This window comes from Nerophis lumbriciformis, linkage group LG28 (assembly GCF_033978685.3).
Source record: "Nerophis lumbriciformis linkage group LG28, RoL_Nlum_v2.1, whole genome shotgun sequence".
NCBI classification, from domain to species: domain Eukaryota; kingdom Metazoa; phylum Chordata; class Actinopteri; order Syngnathiformes; family Syngnathidae; genus Nerophis; species Nerophis lumbriciformis.
In genome coordinates this window covers 9461250-9477497 of record NC_084575.2, presented here as the reverse complement: position 1 = coordinate 9477497, position 16248 = coordinate 9461250, and the positions used below count along the sequence as shown (strand labels likewise).

Here is a 16248-nt window from a genome sequence, read left to right as displayed (position 1 = left end):
AGAATATGCTTTAAAAAAAATAAAAAATTACTGAAGCAAGGTTTAAAGGTCTTAAAAAAGATAAAAGTGATGTTCAAAGTTAATTTATGTAATTTATTCATGTAGGACGTGTTTGTTATATGGGGAGTGGTTGCGCCTGGCGGAGGTCTGCGCTATGCGATTTCTTATGGGAAACGTTTCAGTTTCTTTATGATTCAGTTTTTGTTCAGGACGTTTTCAAACGGATTACATTAGCATTAAGTGTGTTGTTCTAGTCCGGTTCAAGGATCATGACATACATTATTAGACTGTGTTGTAAAAAGAAATAACCCGGAGATTGGACGCACCAGGTTGCGGGTCGCTGTAGTCCACAGTGTAGCCGTCCAGCTGGAGAAGCTCTTGAGGTTCTGATTTCTTCTCTCTGTAGCTGCACATGGCGAATGTATACTGACTCACCTGCGAAACAAATTGTTAGACGTAACTTTGACTTGTTCGGGGTAAGGATGAATGAAAAACAAGCAGAAAAACTCACCTGCACGAGTACAAAGAAACGCTTCTTCCAGCGCTTCCACACATTCTTGCCAAAGGCCCACAGATACCTGCCAAAACAGTCACACACAAAACTCAAAGAAGGGTCTCATTAAAAAGCTTTTTTAAATTCCTCCTGGCGTCCACCAGAGGGTGTTGTGTACTTTCCAGTATTTTTTCCGTGGGACGTGCCTGGAAACCAGGCCAAGGAGCTGACAGTTCCATGAGAAAGGTGTGGAGAACCAACTGCCATTACTCCATTTACTCACCCGCAGTGTTTCATATTTTGGGGTTTGTCCATGCGGATGGCCAGTTTAATTCTGAGGTCTTGGTCAGGGCAAGCCTTGGTCACAGTCATCTTATGCAGCTCTGACTGCTTGGGGCTGTTAGGAGTCGGGTGTAGGACAACCTGCATTAAAAGCAAAGGACCAGGAAGTGTCTTTATTTGGTAGTGTCTGACAGATCAAGTGTTGTGAAAAACGGGCGTGATGGGAACAGGCCAGGCTTTCCTCGGACTAATCTGTCCTTGGTGCATTAAAGAGCCTTGAGGAAGTCTGACTTCCTGCCAGTGCCGCTGCAGTGGGAGATCACGAGGCCTTGTTACCTCTACTTATGGCCGCTACGTCTGCAGCAGAGTATGTACTCATTGTACCTTCAAAGAACAGACTGAAAATCATTTGCAAGAAGGAGCATCCCTGTCATTGCCATGGCGACGTTAACCTACTTTTACATCTTGCTTGTTATGTGTGCACTGCAGTGCTTAGACAAACATTACCACACACTTAAAGACAATTTTCAAGCTTTTGACTATTTTTGTGCTTTAACACATGTATGCTGTTTTGTATGTGACTCCAAGGGTTGAAAATACTTATGGACGCAATTAAAAAAATTCAGCAAGGATGTTGTTTTATGATTGCATTTGAACGTGCTATGTATATATATATATATATATATATATAAATATATATATATATATATATATATATATATATATATATATATATATATATACATATATACATATATATATATATATATATATATATATATATATATATATATATATATATATATATATGTAAGGTTTGGACACACCTTCTCATTCAATGCGTTTTCTTTATTTTCATGACTATTTACATTGTAGATTGTCACTGAAGGCCTCAACACTATGAATGAACACATGTGGAGTTATGCAGAGGTGTGGACTCGAGTCACATGACTTGGACTCGAGTCAGACTCGAGTCATGAATTTGATGACTTTAGACTCGACTTGACAAAATGTAAAAAGACTTGCAACTCGACTTAGACTTTAACATCATTGACTTGTGACTTCACTTGGACTTGAGCCTTTTGAATTGACATGACTTGACATGACTTGCTACTTTCCCCAAAACCCAAAGATGAAAAAGTTATTCGGGAGCGCTCCGTATTTTTCATTGTGTACTTGTCTATCAGCGTTGCGTGTGTCAGCTGGTGTGGTCTCAGTACAACAGCCAATCAAATTAGATCTACTTTGTTTTCATCACACAGCATTCATCCAATCAAATTGCAGGACAACCAACGAAGAAGACATGTCCAAACCACACGCCAGTGAACAAAAAATGATACCTAAAATAATTTTGTTTGGGTATAAAAATTACGAGGTGGTCAACACAAAACGGTTTGCAGTATGCAACACATGCGGTTCCAAAATTACTGATGGAGAGGCAACAACTTCCAACTTCGTCCGGCATTTGAAGTTGCACAAAGAACGGTAAGTTTTGAATGTAAGATAACGTTTATTGGCTAAGTAACGTGACTTTTATTTGCTGTGTAGTTAAATCAGTGAGGCTGTAAACTCACTGCTAACGTTATAACGTTATTGCAAACACGGGAATCTGTTGCAGTTCACTACCTTATTCATACTTTTTGTTCAGTGATTTTTTTTAAGCAGGGTTACGTTAGTCAATATATCACACGTAACGTTAGACGGCGGTCAGCAGCACCGCGTATTTTAGCCACCTAAAAAAAGACAAAATAGTAAAATAAAGGTCAGTTAAAATGTATACTATATTATGAATATGTGTACCGTTTTAGCTAGCTTTCTGACATACTGTTGGTTGTTTACCTCAGTGGTCCCCAACCACTGGGCCGCGGCCCGGTACTGGTCCGTGAATCGATTGGTATCGGGCCGCACAAGAAATATTTTTTTTTTCTTTTCTTTTTTTAATTAAATCAACATAAAAAACACAAGATACACTTACAAGTAGTGCACCAACCCAAAACAACTCTCTCCCCCCTTTTGTTCTGGGCATTGAACATGAAGACTCTTCCTTCACTGTTCCGAGTGGCCATGAGAGTCTTGGCAGTGCCTGCCTCCAGTGCTCCAGTGGAGCGAGTTTTCAGCCATGGTGGCATCATACTACGCCCCCATCGTGCACAAATGACTGACAGACTCTTGGCTAATTTGGTCTTTTGCAAATGCAATGCAGCATAGGGCCCTGACATATAAAAAGTACAACTTTTTTGTTATGTTCACGTATATGTCATGTTTTTTCAATGTTAACACTTTTGTACAAATAAGTACATTTGCACTTTATTTTTCAATGTGTTTGTTCTGTAAAGGAATGAGTTAATGTTTAAAATGACTGGTTAATAGTGCTATTATAAAGTGCAATGTCAGCACAATTTTCTTTCCTGCAATTTAAAATGCACTTGTTTTAATAAATAAATACAGCGTTTGAAAAGCATACACAATCTGTGTTAATATATTAGTCTGTGGTTAAAAGGACTTGAAAGGACTCGAAACTCAAAATGCAGGACTTAGGACTTGACTTGAGACTTTCCAGTCTTGACTTTGGACTTGACTCGGGGCTTGCCTGTCTTGACTCGGGACTTGACTCGGACTTGAGGGCAAAGACTTGAGATTGACTTGTGACTTGCAAAACAATGACTTGGTCCCACCTCTGGAGTTATGTACTTAACAAAAAAAGGAGAAATAACTGAAAACATGTTTTATATTCCAGTTTCTTCAAAATAGCCACCCTTTGCTCTGATTACTGCTTTGCACACTCTTGGCATTCTATCAATGAGCTTCGAGAGGTAGTCACCTGAAATGGTTTTCACTTCACAGGTGTGCCTTATCAGGGTTGATTAGTGGAATTTCTTGCTTTATCAAGGAAGTTGGGACCATCACTTGTGTTGTGAATGAGAAGGTGTGTCCAAACTTTTGGCCTGTACTATATATATATATATATATATAAATGCAATTAACTAAATTCAGCAAGAAAGTTGTTTTATGATTGCATTTGAACGTACGGTACAACTAATCGTTGAGAGTTTTAATGCGGTTATCATTCAATATTACCGTTCATATATATATATATATATATATATATATATATATATATATACATATATATATATATATATATATATATATATATATATATATATATATATATATATATATACATGCAGCATATATATATATATATATATATATATATATATATATACATACACATATATGTATATATATATATATATATATATATATATATATATATATATATATATATATATATATATATACATGCAGCATATATATATATATATATATATATATATATATATATATACATACACATATATGTATATATATATATATATATATATATATATATATATACATGCAGAATATATATATATATATATATAAATACACATATATGTATATATATATATATATATATATATATATATATATATATATATATATATATATATATATATATATATATATATATATATATATGCAACAATAAACAGTAATATTGAATGATAACCGCAGTAAAACTCTCAACGATTAGTTGGACCGTTTATATATATATATATATATATATATATATATGGCCCTGCGATGAGGTGGCGACTTGTCCAGGGTGTACCCCGCCTTCCGCCCGATTGTAGCTGAGATAGGCTCCAGCGCCCCCCGCGACCCCAAAGGGAATAAGCGGTAGAAAAGGGATGGATGGATGGATATATATATATATATATATATATATATATATATATATATATATATATATATATAGATATATAGATAGATAGATAGATAGATAGATAGATAGATAGATAGTACTTTATTGATTCCTTCAGGAGAGTTCCCTCAGGAAAATTAAAATTCCAGCAGCAGTGTACAGAATTGAGATCGAATATAAAAAGTAAATAATGAGGGTATAAATGGAAAGAAAATAGAAAAATATTACAGTAGAATAAAAATAAAAAGCAACAATGAGAATAAAAATATAACAGTAAAATAAGAATATAACAAGAGAAACTAGATAGTAGTGACCATGTTATGAAAAAGAATTGCTTATTGTTATTGTTTTGCGTCCCCTGTCATCCTAGTACCCTCCTGCACTTGGGATGAAAAAATATATATATATACACGATGCCTGTGGTGGGGCTTGCGACGCTGCCCTCATGCATGTAAACCAGCTAATAAATTGTTTCCGTATATATTGTATCTGCTGATTTAATTATGTTGTTTTTGTTTTTGTTGTTGTCTCTCTCTGCATTATATATATATCCATCCAATATATCCATCCATCCATCCATTTTCTACCGCTTATTCCCTTTGGGGTCGCGGGGGCCGCTGGAGCCTCTTTTTTCTTTTTTTAATCCTCTCCTGATCCGGTCTGGATGGGCCAATCATTAAACATATTCAAACATTTAATGAAGTCAAACACAAATAACGCAACAAGAGAAGTATCCCACACTTCTGTTTTGTAAAGTAAATGTGTACAGCAGATATACGATCATCGAGATCAACAATATTATTTGACCATGTTCCTGACGAGTTTGTAACGGTGCACAATATGTGTTAGTAGTTCAAAATGCATTTTTATCAGATTTACAGTTGGGGAAAAAAACACAGAAATGTACATTTATCATTAATAAAATGGCCCAGATTGACAGGTGACCAGTGCAGGGCGTACCCTGCCTCTTGCACAAAAAGTCACCTGTGGACAAGCGGTATGGAAAATGTATGAGTGATTTATTCATCATGAGCATCATCTGTCATTCAGCTCCTGTCTGAGCGCCTAATGTTGTGAATTTTTTAGGTCGAGTGTGATTATGAGAGTAACAAACGACACATTATTGGAAATAGAGTTTGGGCCCGTTCTTTTCTGGTATCACCCCGTGGAACTGATTGTCGGATTATTCAAACTGATGTGTTTGGAGAAGAGAGAGACAAGTCTTACCCTGCCCAGCTCTTTGTCCTCCAGCGCCAGCACTCCTGTGCTCTCTGTGAAGAGTTTTACCTTGACAGCAGGCAGAGGGTGTGTGGTGGTGAAGTCCCCCTGGGTCCCCCAGCTGAAAGACACAACACAGGTGAGTGACTCCAAAAGTCCGTTTCCATGACAGAGTGATCCCACAACACAGTGACTTCATCTCCTTGGAACATGATTTACTACAGACTGGCAGAAGGTTTTGCTTTTAAATCTAGTTCCATTCATTTCAGATGTTAAACATACCACATCACATGTTTACATTTGCACAATTCAACATTACCAATCAGAAGTAGGAAGAAAAATACGTTGTTCAATGCATACCTCAGTATCGTATTTTTCGGACTAAAAGTCGCAGTTTTTTTTCATAGTTTGGCCAGGCTCCATTGCGATTTATACATGTTTTTTTCCTTCTTTATTATGCATTTTCGGCAGGTGCGACTTATACTCCGGTGCGACTTATACTCCGAAAAATACGGAAATTACTGATAGTGTGTTCACTTTCTGTCTTTAAACTTGACCATTTGCTCAATAGATTGATGGCTATACAGTTTGTACATAAAGATGCTAAAAACAATTCAATCTGTGTCAATATATGCTAAGCTATCAGAGACGATAAAGCACATTAGTTTATATGTTGCATTAATAATTAATTCGTTTAATTTTTTTACAACATGCTCGGAGCCAAGAAAAGTCCCAAAATAGCACCTGGGCCACACTTTGGACACCCTTAGCTGATGCAGTGAGCCGGGAAATGAAAGAAATAAAGAAGAAAAAAAATGAAGAAATAATCAAGTAAAAAAATAATACACAACACACACTAAAGTAAGAAAAAGTAAACAAATAAAAATACTGAAAATAATGCAAAATAAATAAATAAATGAAAGATATGTAAATATAGAAATAAATAAATACAGGGGTATTAGCTGATGCAGTGATCAGGAAAAAGGATGAAAGAAGAAAAAATAGAAAAAAGGGAAAATTAGGAGATAATCAAGTAAATAAATAATATACAACACACACTAAAGTAAGAAAAAGTAAACAAATGAAAATACTGAAAATAATTTCTAAATAAATAAAGAAATGAAAGATAGATAGATATATAAATGTAGAAATACAGGGGTATTGTACAATGTGTAAATACATTTAGCTATTAGACCTATCAATAATGTATTATTCCTTAGTATATCATGATTGATGAATGAAATTTAGGATATGTTATTGTCACAAAAAATTCGACAAAAAGACCACTTTGATCAAATAAATGAAAATAATGATGGCACTAGTTGGCGTAATTAAACATTTAGTTAAACTTTATTTGTAAAGCCCCTTACATCAGCTATAAATGAACCGAAGTGCACAGAACAAGACAGATAATAAAAAGGCCACATTACAAACATAATAAAACAATGGAAAATGATGTTCGAATTAATTAAAAAGTGCTGAGAACTTAATGCAGCTTTAAATAAATAAGTCTTAAGTTTAGTCTTAAATAAATGTATATCTTTGATGGTCTGTAGTTCAGCTGGTAACGTGTTCCAAAGTCTGGGACCAGCTACAGAGAAAGACCAATCACCCGATTGTTTATATTTAGACTTAGGAACCTTGAGCTGCTGCTGGTTGGCAGACGGTAGAGCTTGACTGGGGCTATGGATGTTAAAGTGTTCACACAAATATGATGAAGAAATATCATCAACTGCCTTAAAAGTAAACATTAACAATTTAAAATCAACTCTTAAACCGACTGGAAACCAGTGCAGAGGGTGCAGAACTTGAGTGTGTTAGTACCAGTCATGACATGACAATCAACAAACAAGGATAGCAAAAACTTAAATAGTTTTGATTGCTAAAATAAAGCAGGTGCGAGGAATAGCGCTTAAAGGAAGACATGAAACTGCTACAGGAAAAGCCACCAAAATAGGAACTAAAACACTACACACAAGAAAACACCAAAAAACTCCAAATAAGTCACGGCGTGATGTGACAGGTTGTGACAGTACACCTACTTTGAGACTAGAGCTATAGTGATGCATGGGTGGGTATGGTTTGAATTCATATCCAACACTTGCGAGAAATACTTTTTACTGTCAATATCGGCTGCTGAGTTTAATTTTTTTATGTTTTCTGCTGGTGGTGTGCCTCCGGATTTTTTCAGTGAAAAAAGTTAAAAAAAGGTTGAAAAACACAGTTCTAGGGTACACCTGCCACCACATCGCAAGGCCAACACAGATCAATCCATTGATCCATTTTCTACCGCTTGTCCCTCTTGGGGTCGCGGGGGTGGCTGGAGCAGTGCTCATTTTGTTGACTAAAAATGTTCGTCTTCGTTATCGTCAACAACCTATTTTCCCTTGACGAAATTAGGACAATACCGAATGAAAAGAAAAACACGTTGACTAAAACAATGTCAAAATTAATTGACAATTCAGTCAACGTATAAAAACGAGACGTAAAGTTTGACAGAAACAAAATCCAATCATATGTTTATTCATCTGTAGGTGGCTGGGATAAAATAATCAGTCACAGTTGCATGTGGGAGAGGGGCGGGTGGAAAAGCACAAATTGATTGATTGATTGAAACTTTTATTAGTAGATTGCACAGTTCAGTACATATTCCGTACAATTGACCACTAAATGGTAACACCCCAATAAGTTTTTCAACTTGTTTAAGTCGGGGTCCCCGTAATCAATTCATGGTATCCAAGGGTATCCAATCAGAACTAGAGTCTTTAAAATAGACACTGTTTTGATTTTTCACTCGGAAAACAAGACATAATACAAAACGTCAATACAATAGGTCTTCTACACTGGGAAGAAAGAGAAGAGAAGACCTATGGACGCACTTCACCTTTTTCCCCAGGAGACAACAAAACAACTTGTAAACCCTGTGGCTCCATTTTCTCGGATAAAAATACAAACAGCTTCAAGCGCCATCTGCAGACTACCCGTCGGGATGTTTACGCAACAGCAAGTAGATCGAAGCTAATATTTCGAAATAACTTACCCTGGACTGAATTACTGTTACTTTTAAAGACAGCAGAGCAGGAGCAAGGTTGCTTACATCATGTCCACATATCCAAAAAATACTTACTTTAAAAAAGAAAGAAAGAAAGAAAGAAAGAAAGAAAGAAAGAAAGAAAGAAAGAAAGAAATCATGAAAAACATGAGAGTGTATAGCTAGTTAACTTGGTGAAGCAGTTAGAGCAGGGGTGCTCATTACGTCGATCGCGAGCTACCGGTCGATCGTGGAGGATGTGTCAGTCGATCACCAGCCAGGCATTAAAAAAATAGTCCTAAAAATGAGCGATCATAAAGCTTCACTATGACGTCACTTTCGTCACTTGATTGACATTCACGGCACCCGAGGGTCTTCAGAGATGATGCTGGCTGCTGCCAGCTCATTAAAATTACCGACAGGAAGGCGAGAAACACTTTATTTCAACAGACTCTGGCGCCGTACCTGTCGTCAAAACTCCAAAGACCGACTGCACAGTTGCACAATAAAAGCTCTGCTTCATCCTGGCTGCGCTAACAAAATAAGAGTCTCAGAAAGCTGGCGTGCACAAGCTATGGAGTTTGCCGACAATGTATTTCTTGTAAAGTGTATACAAAGGAGTACGGAAGCTAGATAAATAAGATGCCAAAAACCAACCACTTTCATGTGGTATTGGACAGAAAGGAAGACTTTTTTTCTCCTCCATTCGAAAATGCTGACGTTATCAGCACCACTGTCTGATTTCAATCCATGCAAGTCATCAGAATCAGGTAATACACCAACTTATATTCTTGTCTTCATGAAAGAAAGGAATCTATATGTGTTAAACATGCTTGTATTATCTTTAAACACCTTTAACTTGTTAACAATGTTAACTGTATGTGTTAAACATGCTTGTATTATCTTTAAACACCTTTAACTTGTTAACAATGTTAACTGTATGTGTTAAACATGCCTGTATTATCTTTAACCACCTTTAACTTGTTAACAATATTAACTATATGTGTTAAACATGCTTGTATTATCTTTAACCACCTTTAAGCTGTTAACAATATTAACTATATGTGTTAAACATGCTTGTATTATCTTTAACCACCTTTAAGTTGTTAACAATATTAACTATGTGTTAAACATGCTTGTATTATCTTTAAACACCTTTAACTTATTAACAATATTAATTAACTACATGTGTTAAACATGCGTGTATTATCATTAAACACCTTTAACTTGTTAACAATATGTGTTAAACATGCTTGTATTATCTTTAACCACCTTTAAGTTGTTAACAATATAAACTATGTGTTAAACATGCTTGTATTATCTTTAACCACCTTTAAGTTGTTAACAATATTAACTATGTGTTAAACATGCTTGTATTATCTTTAAACACCTTTAACTTATTAACAATATTAACTATATGTATTAAACATGCTTGTATTATCATTAAACACCTTTAACTTGTTAACAATATTAACTATATGTATTAAACATGCTTGTATTATCATTAAACACCTTTAACTTGTTAACAATATTAACTATATGTATTAAACATACTTGTATTGTCATTAAACACCTTTAATTTATCAACAATATTAACGATATGTGTTAAACATGCTTGTATTATCATTAAACACCTTTAACTTGTTAACAAAAACATATATTTCATAAATAAGTAAATATAAATGATATATATGAATGAGGTAGATCCCCACGACTTGATCAATTGAAAAGTAGCTCGCCTGCAGAAAAAGTGTGAGCACCCCTGAGTTAGAGCATAGCATTGCTAGTCTGCACCATACTGAAGCAGAATGAGTCAATAAGGCCAGGAAAAAACATTAAAATCATATCTAAATATTTAGCAATTAAAATATGGAGAACCTTGCTGATGGTGTTTTTGACGGAGAAGCAGCTAAAAGGCCATAAAAGTCCACTCTCCAAGGTAAATGCTGTACATTATTATTACATTACTTCATAAAACTACTGGAATTGTTTGTACTACATTCTATGGTATTGTTTTTCCATACAATGTTATCTAAAAGTTTAATTTAATTTTAAAAGGCTGATTAAAGTGTGATGTTTTGGTTGTCCAAGCACCGAATAAATAGATTTTAACCAACTTCAATGGGCGACGCTGTTTTAATAATGCGTGTTTTTCAAGGTACAAACTGCATCACAGATCCAATTATACTCAAAGCTCCAATAACAAATGAATTTAAAAAATGCTGCTAAAGAAGCAAACACACTTAAATCAATTAACCACACTTAATTCTAAATTCAAAAATAATAATAGTTAGGTATTGGTCTTGTGAAGCAGGAAGTTATCAGTATCTGTATTGGCTTCAAATAAAAATATGAAGCATCCTTAGTTTTGTTCTCTTCCACCATGAGCATCAATCTGCTGCATAATAAAAATCAGACAGTTTGTTGTTTATAGACAAGCACTGACACTAATGCTCCATCTTCTTCATGCTGGCTTCAAATGTATTCTGCTATTTATACACCAGACATCGACTTGGCAAGACTTTTTGAAGACCATAATCAACATCCACCTTGTCACACGCCGTGACTTAGTGGCTGTACAACAGGAAGATGCCACAGATTTGCTCAAGTCAGCCTTTTCAGTTGAAAGGGAGTACAATGTGACCCCAGCAGTGCAGTAATGAATCAACACTGACACCATGCATAGCATCAGTTTTTAGCTGCAACACCTTGGATGCAGATTGGAGCCTGATTTTTGGGGGGCTTGTGAGGCGAACTGTATCTTTGCAGAGTAAATTCCCTGCTGCATCATTTGCACTGGAATTGAACTTTGGCAGGTGTTTTTCTCCTCCTAAGGTTTATTTTTAGACAGCCCTGAAAAGATGCAACCCATTTGAGCAGCAGTATCAAGTTACAAAGAGGATTGTAACGGTACATGTTTTTGTAAGCAGTTATTTTGGTATGGAATAGAGGTTTACCAAGTTTGTACAAGGTACACATTAAGTGAGGGAGAGCGAGTATAACTGCGTCTACTACTACTACTACTGATACTACTACTTGTCATGACTTGACTTATGGCGTGATTTGTTCTCCCGTGGTGCAAATGATTTGGACCATACGTGGCGTGAAGGGGAGTACATGATTTAATTTAATATTATCAAAAAAAGAACAAACGAAAGGCGCGCACAATGGCGGAGGTAAAAAACTTGGCTAATGAAAACAAAACTTGCACAAAGGCAGAAACTGTGAACAATGAAACAAAAACTTACCGTATTTTCCGCACCATAAGCCGCCCTGGGTTATAAGCCGCGCCTTCAATGAACGGCATATTTCAAAACTTTGTCCACCTATAAGCCGCCCCGTGTTATAAGCCGCATCTAACTGCGCTAAAGGAATGTCAAAAAAACAGTCAGATAGGTCAGTCAAACTTTAATAATATATTAAAAACCAGCGTGATGTGGGCGCGCATGGAGTCGTATATCAACATGGACGGAGCTGCGTGAAAAAAGACACCCGGCCTCTTCGCGTAAACTTACCTTAACCACTCGCTCATCTTTTCTTCATCCATCCATAAAGTTAAAGTTAAAGTACCAATGATTGTCACACACACACTTCGAGTTAGCTTTTATGATGACGCCGGCTGGAAAGGTCTCTTTTGGCAAGGTCTTCCTTTTGAATATCACCATGGGTGGAAGTTTCTGGCCATTAGCATGGCAAGCTAGAACCACAGTGAAGGATGACTTCTCATTCCCTGTGGTGCGAATATTCACCGTACGTGCTCCCGTTGTATCCACAGTGCGGTTCACAGGAATATCAAAAGTCAGTGGAACCTCGTCCATGTTGATAATGTTCTCTGGCCGGATCTTTTTTTCAGCTATCTTGTTTTTACAATATGCACGGAAAGTAGCCAGCTTTTCTTGAAAGTCTTTAGGCAGTTGCTGTGAAATAGTAGTCCGTGTGCGGATGGAGAGATTGCGTCTTTTCATGAACCGGAAACCTGTCGCTTAGTAGGAGCCATTTTGTGGTCTTTACAGACGTAAACACACAAAGGAAATGAAACGTAATATCCGCGCGCTTCTTCTTCTTCTTCTACGCGGGCGGGTGGTTGCTTACAGTAGAAGAAGAAGCGCTTCCTGTTCTATGGGGGCGGTTGCTTGCGTAGAAGAAGAAGCACTTCCTCTTCTACGGGGAAAAAAGATGGCGGCTGTTTACCGTAGTTGCGAGACCGAAACTTTATGAAAATGAATCTTAATATTAATCCATATATAAAGCGCACCGGGTTATAAGCCGCACTGTCAGCTTTTGAGTAAATTTGTGGTTTTTAGGTGCGGCTAATAGTGCGGAAAATACGGTACTTGGCATGGGACTGTGAACATGGCATTATGCAGAGTGACGATAAAGAGTGATGTTGCCAGACTGACCAACAGAAAATGAAAAGCTTAAATAACACAGACATGATTAACAACAGGTGCGTGACTCAAAACGTGAAACAGGTGCGTGACATGACAGGTGAAAACTAATGGGTTGCTATGGAAACAAATCAAGGGAGTGAACAACCAGGAACTAAGAAAGTGTCCAAAAAACAAACAGCACATGGCCAAACAAAAACATGATCAACACAGACATGACACTACTACTACTACTTCTACTCTGGCAATATGGACATGGGACACAATGATTGGACAAACAACAATATTGGAAAACTATCCTTATCCTATCCATATACTGTATCAGTAGTGTCGATACCAATGTTAGTATCAGTATATGATTGGTATTGAAGTGATTAGATTTAGATTTAGATTTTCACACAATCAGTTTTACACAGTCAAATCAGAGTTACACATTTCTGGAAAAAGTACCGTATTTTCCGCACTATAAGGCGCACCTAAAAACCACAAATTTTCTCAAAAGCTGACAGTGCGCCTTATAACCCGGTGCGCTTTATTACGATTCATTTTCATAAAGTTTCGATCTCGCAACTTCGGTAAACAGCCGCCATCTTTTTTCCCGGTAGAACAGGAAGCGCTTCTTCTTCTACTGTAAGCAACCACCCGCCCCCGGAAGAAGAAGAAAAAACGCGCGGATATCACCGTACGTTTCATTTCCTGTTTACATCTGTAAAGACCACAAAATGGCTCCTACTAAGCGACAAGGATCCGGTTCATAAAAAGACGCAATCTCTCCATCCGCACACGGATTACTACCGTATTTCACAGCTGATATTCCTGTGAACCGCACTGTGGAACGGGAGCACGTACGGTGAATATTCGCACCACAGGGAATGAGAAGTCATCCTTCACTGTGGTTCTAGCTTGCCAGGCTAACTTCCAACCATGGTGATATTCAAAAGGAAGACCTTGCCAAAAGAGACCTTTCCAGCCGGCGTCATCATAAAAGCTAACTCGAAGGGATGGATGGATGAAGAAAAGATGAGCGAGTGGTTAAGGGAAGTTTACGCGAAGAGGCCGGGTGGCTTTTTTCACACAGCTCCGTCCATGTTGATATACGACTCTATGCGCGCCCACATCACAGATGGTGTCAAAAAACAAGTGAAGCACACAAATACAACACTCGCCGTCATTCCGGGTGGATTAACCAAAGAACTCCAACCGCTGGATATTGGTGTCAACAGGGCATTCAAATCACGACTGCGAACGGCGTGGGAACAATGGATGACCGAAGGCGAACACACCTTCACTAAGACAGGCAGACAGCGCCAGACGACATACGCCAACATTTGCCAGTGGATCGTAAATGCCTGGGCAGATATTTCGGTCACAACTGTGGTCCGAGCTTTCCGGAAGGCAGGATTCACAGAACTACTGGACAACAACAGCGACACTGACTCCGATGACTTCGAAGAGACGGAACCGGCCATTTTGGATCCCACGCTTGCGCAACTTTTCAATTCGGACACCGAAGACGAAGAATTCGAAGGATTTACGAATGAAGAATAACTTCAGAAAGTGAGCGCTATGTTTATTTTGTGTGTTGTGACATTAACGTTCGAGCAACATTATGTTGCTATTGCTCTACACCATTTTGAATTTTACTATGTTTGTGATTGCACATTTGCGTACATTTTGGGACAGAGTTGTTAGAACGCTGGTTTTCAATATATTATTAAAGTTTGACTGACCTATCTGACTGTTTTTTTGACATTCCCTTTAGCGCAGCGTAGGCGCGGCTTATAGTCCGGGGCGGCTTATTGGTGGACAAAGTTATGAAATATGTAATTCATTGAAGGTGCGGCTAATAATCCGGTGCGCCTTATAGTGCGGAAAATACGGTATCCTTGCCGTGCAAATCCAGCAGACGGCGGGATGTGAAGATGTTAGTTGACAGCACATTACTTCTATACATAAAGCTGACTGGCGCCCAACTATTAATGGAACTTGTGGCCTCAGCCAAATATGTCAGGGTATTTATTAGAGATGCTATGATCGATAGGCCACCGATCAGTATTGGCTGGTTTTTGTGAAAAAGTATGTGATCGGCCAATATCGATGAATGTATTTCAATGCAGATCATGAAAGCCAATCCCCTCTGGATGAAATTGTATTTATTTCTGTTCCCAAGCTAACAAAGGCTGGTAGCAGCAAACTGAGTAATGTTCTGCAAATAACTTTTAAAAAGTAATACATTTTAGTCACTTGTTATTTGACCAAAAAAATAATTTAATTACTAACATAAGTACTCTTTAATGAGTATATGATCGATACTACAGCGATCAGATCAATATTTTTATTTTTCACAAAATCAGTTTCACTTTACAATCCAAGTTAAACATTTTGGGAAAAGTTAGCCTTGTTCGGCAAAACACAAATGCCCGCAGCAGAGGGGGCTGGCTCTCAGTAGTACATGTTTTATCATGCAGTTGTAAACCACAACAAATAAACATATTCCTAGATCTTTGTAAAGAGAGGAATAATCTTGTTAGATGTTTCCCACCTTATAGCTTGTACTAAGTGAGTGTTGTGTGTCTTACGTTGGCTTGGAGGCTTCTGCTTGGTCAGTCTGGAGCTTCTCCCCTCCTTCCACCTCCATGGTGCAGTAAACAATCCTGTTAGGAGCCAAAGACTTCAGCCCCACCACCTCCATGATCACCACCTGCGAAATACAACAACAACAACAATGTCAACAATCACATATCGGACACTAATGGGTGTAGTTACACTTGTTTGAGGCTGGGCGATACTTCAATCTTGGTATCGATCCTATATTAAGTAAATATACGGCCAATAATGTCGATATTGATGGAGTACCTTTTTTGAACAATTAAACAATATAAAACAATGTACGAATATTAACTTCAACTAACGACAATTTTGATAATCAACTAATAATCAAATATCTTAGTCACTTCTAGTCAACTAACTGTACACCTATTCAATGGCTTTTATTTAGCCATGAACTTTTAAACTGATCGTGAGAAATATACATAACAGTAGATACAACTACCAATAAAGATGACTACTATGTCCAGAAATA

At 37.2% G+C, this 16248-nt stretch overlaps 1 protein-coding gene across 10 annotated transcripts in view; it reads right to left on the bottom strand.

The window, feature by feature from the left end:
• Window positions 1–16248, bottom strand: part of cadpsb (Ca2+-dependent activator protein for secretion b) — a 286320-nt gene that overhangs the window by 116429 nt on the left and 153643 nt on the right. For all 10 annotated transcript variants that reach the window (XM_061923570.1, XM_061923568.1, XM_061923571.1 and 7 more), the window contains exons 6-10: window positions 15746–15867; window positions 5757–5868; window positions 777–916; window positions 512–578; window positions 327–435 (exon numbers count right to left, since the gene is read on the bottom strand). In XM_061923570.1, the coding sequence (XP_061779554.1) occupies window positions 327–435; window positions 512–578; window positions 777–916; window positions 5757–5868; window positions 15746–15867 (550 nt within the window). The remainder of the gene's footprint in view (window positions 1–326; window positions 436–511; window positions 579–776; window positions 917–5756; window positions 5869–15745; window positions 15868–16248) is intronic.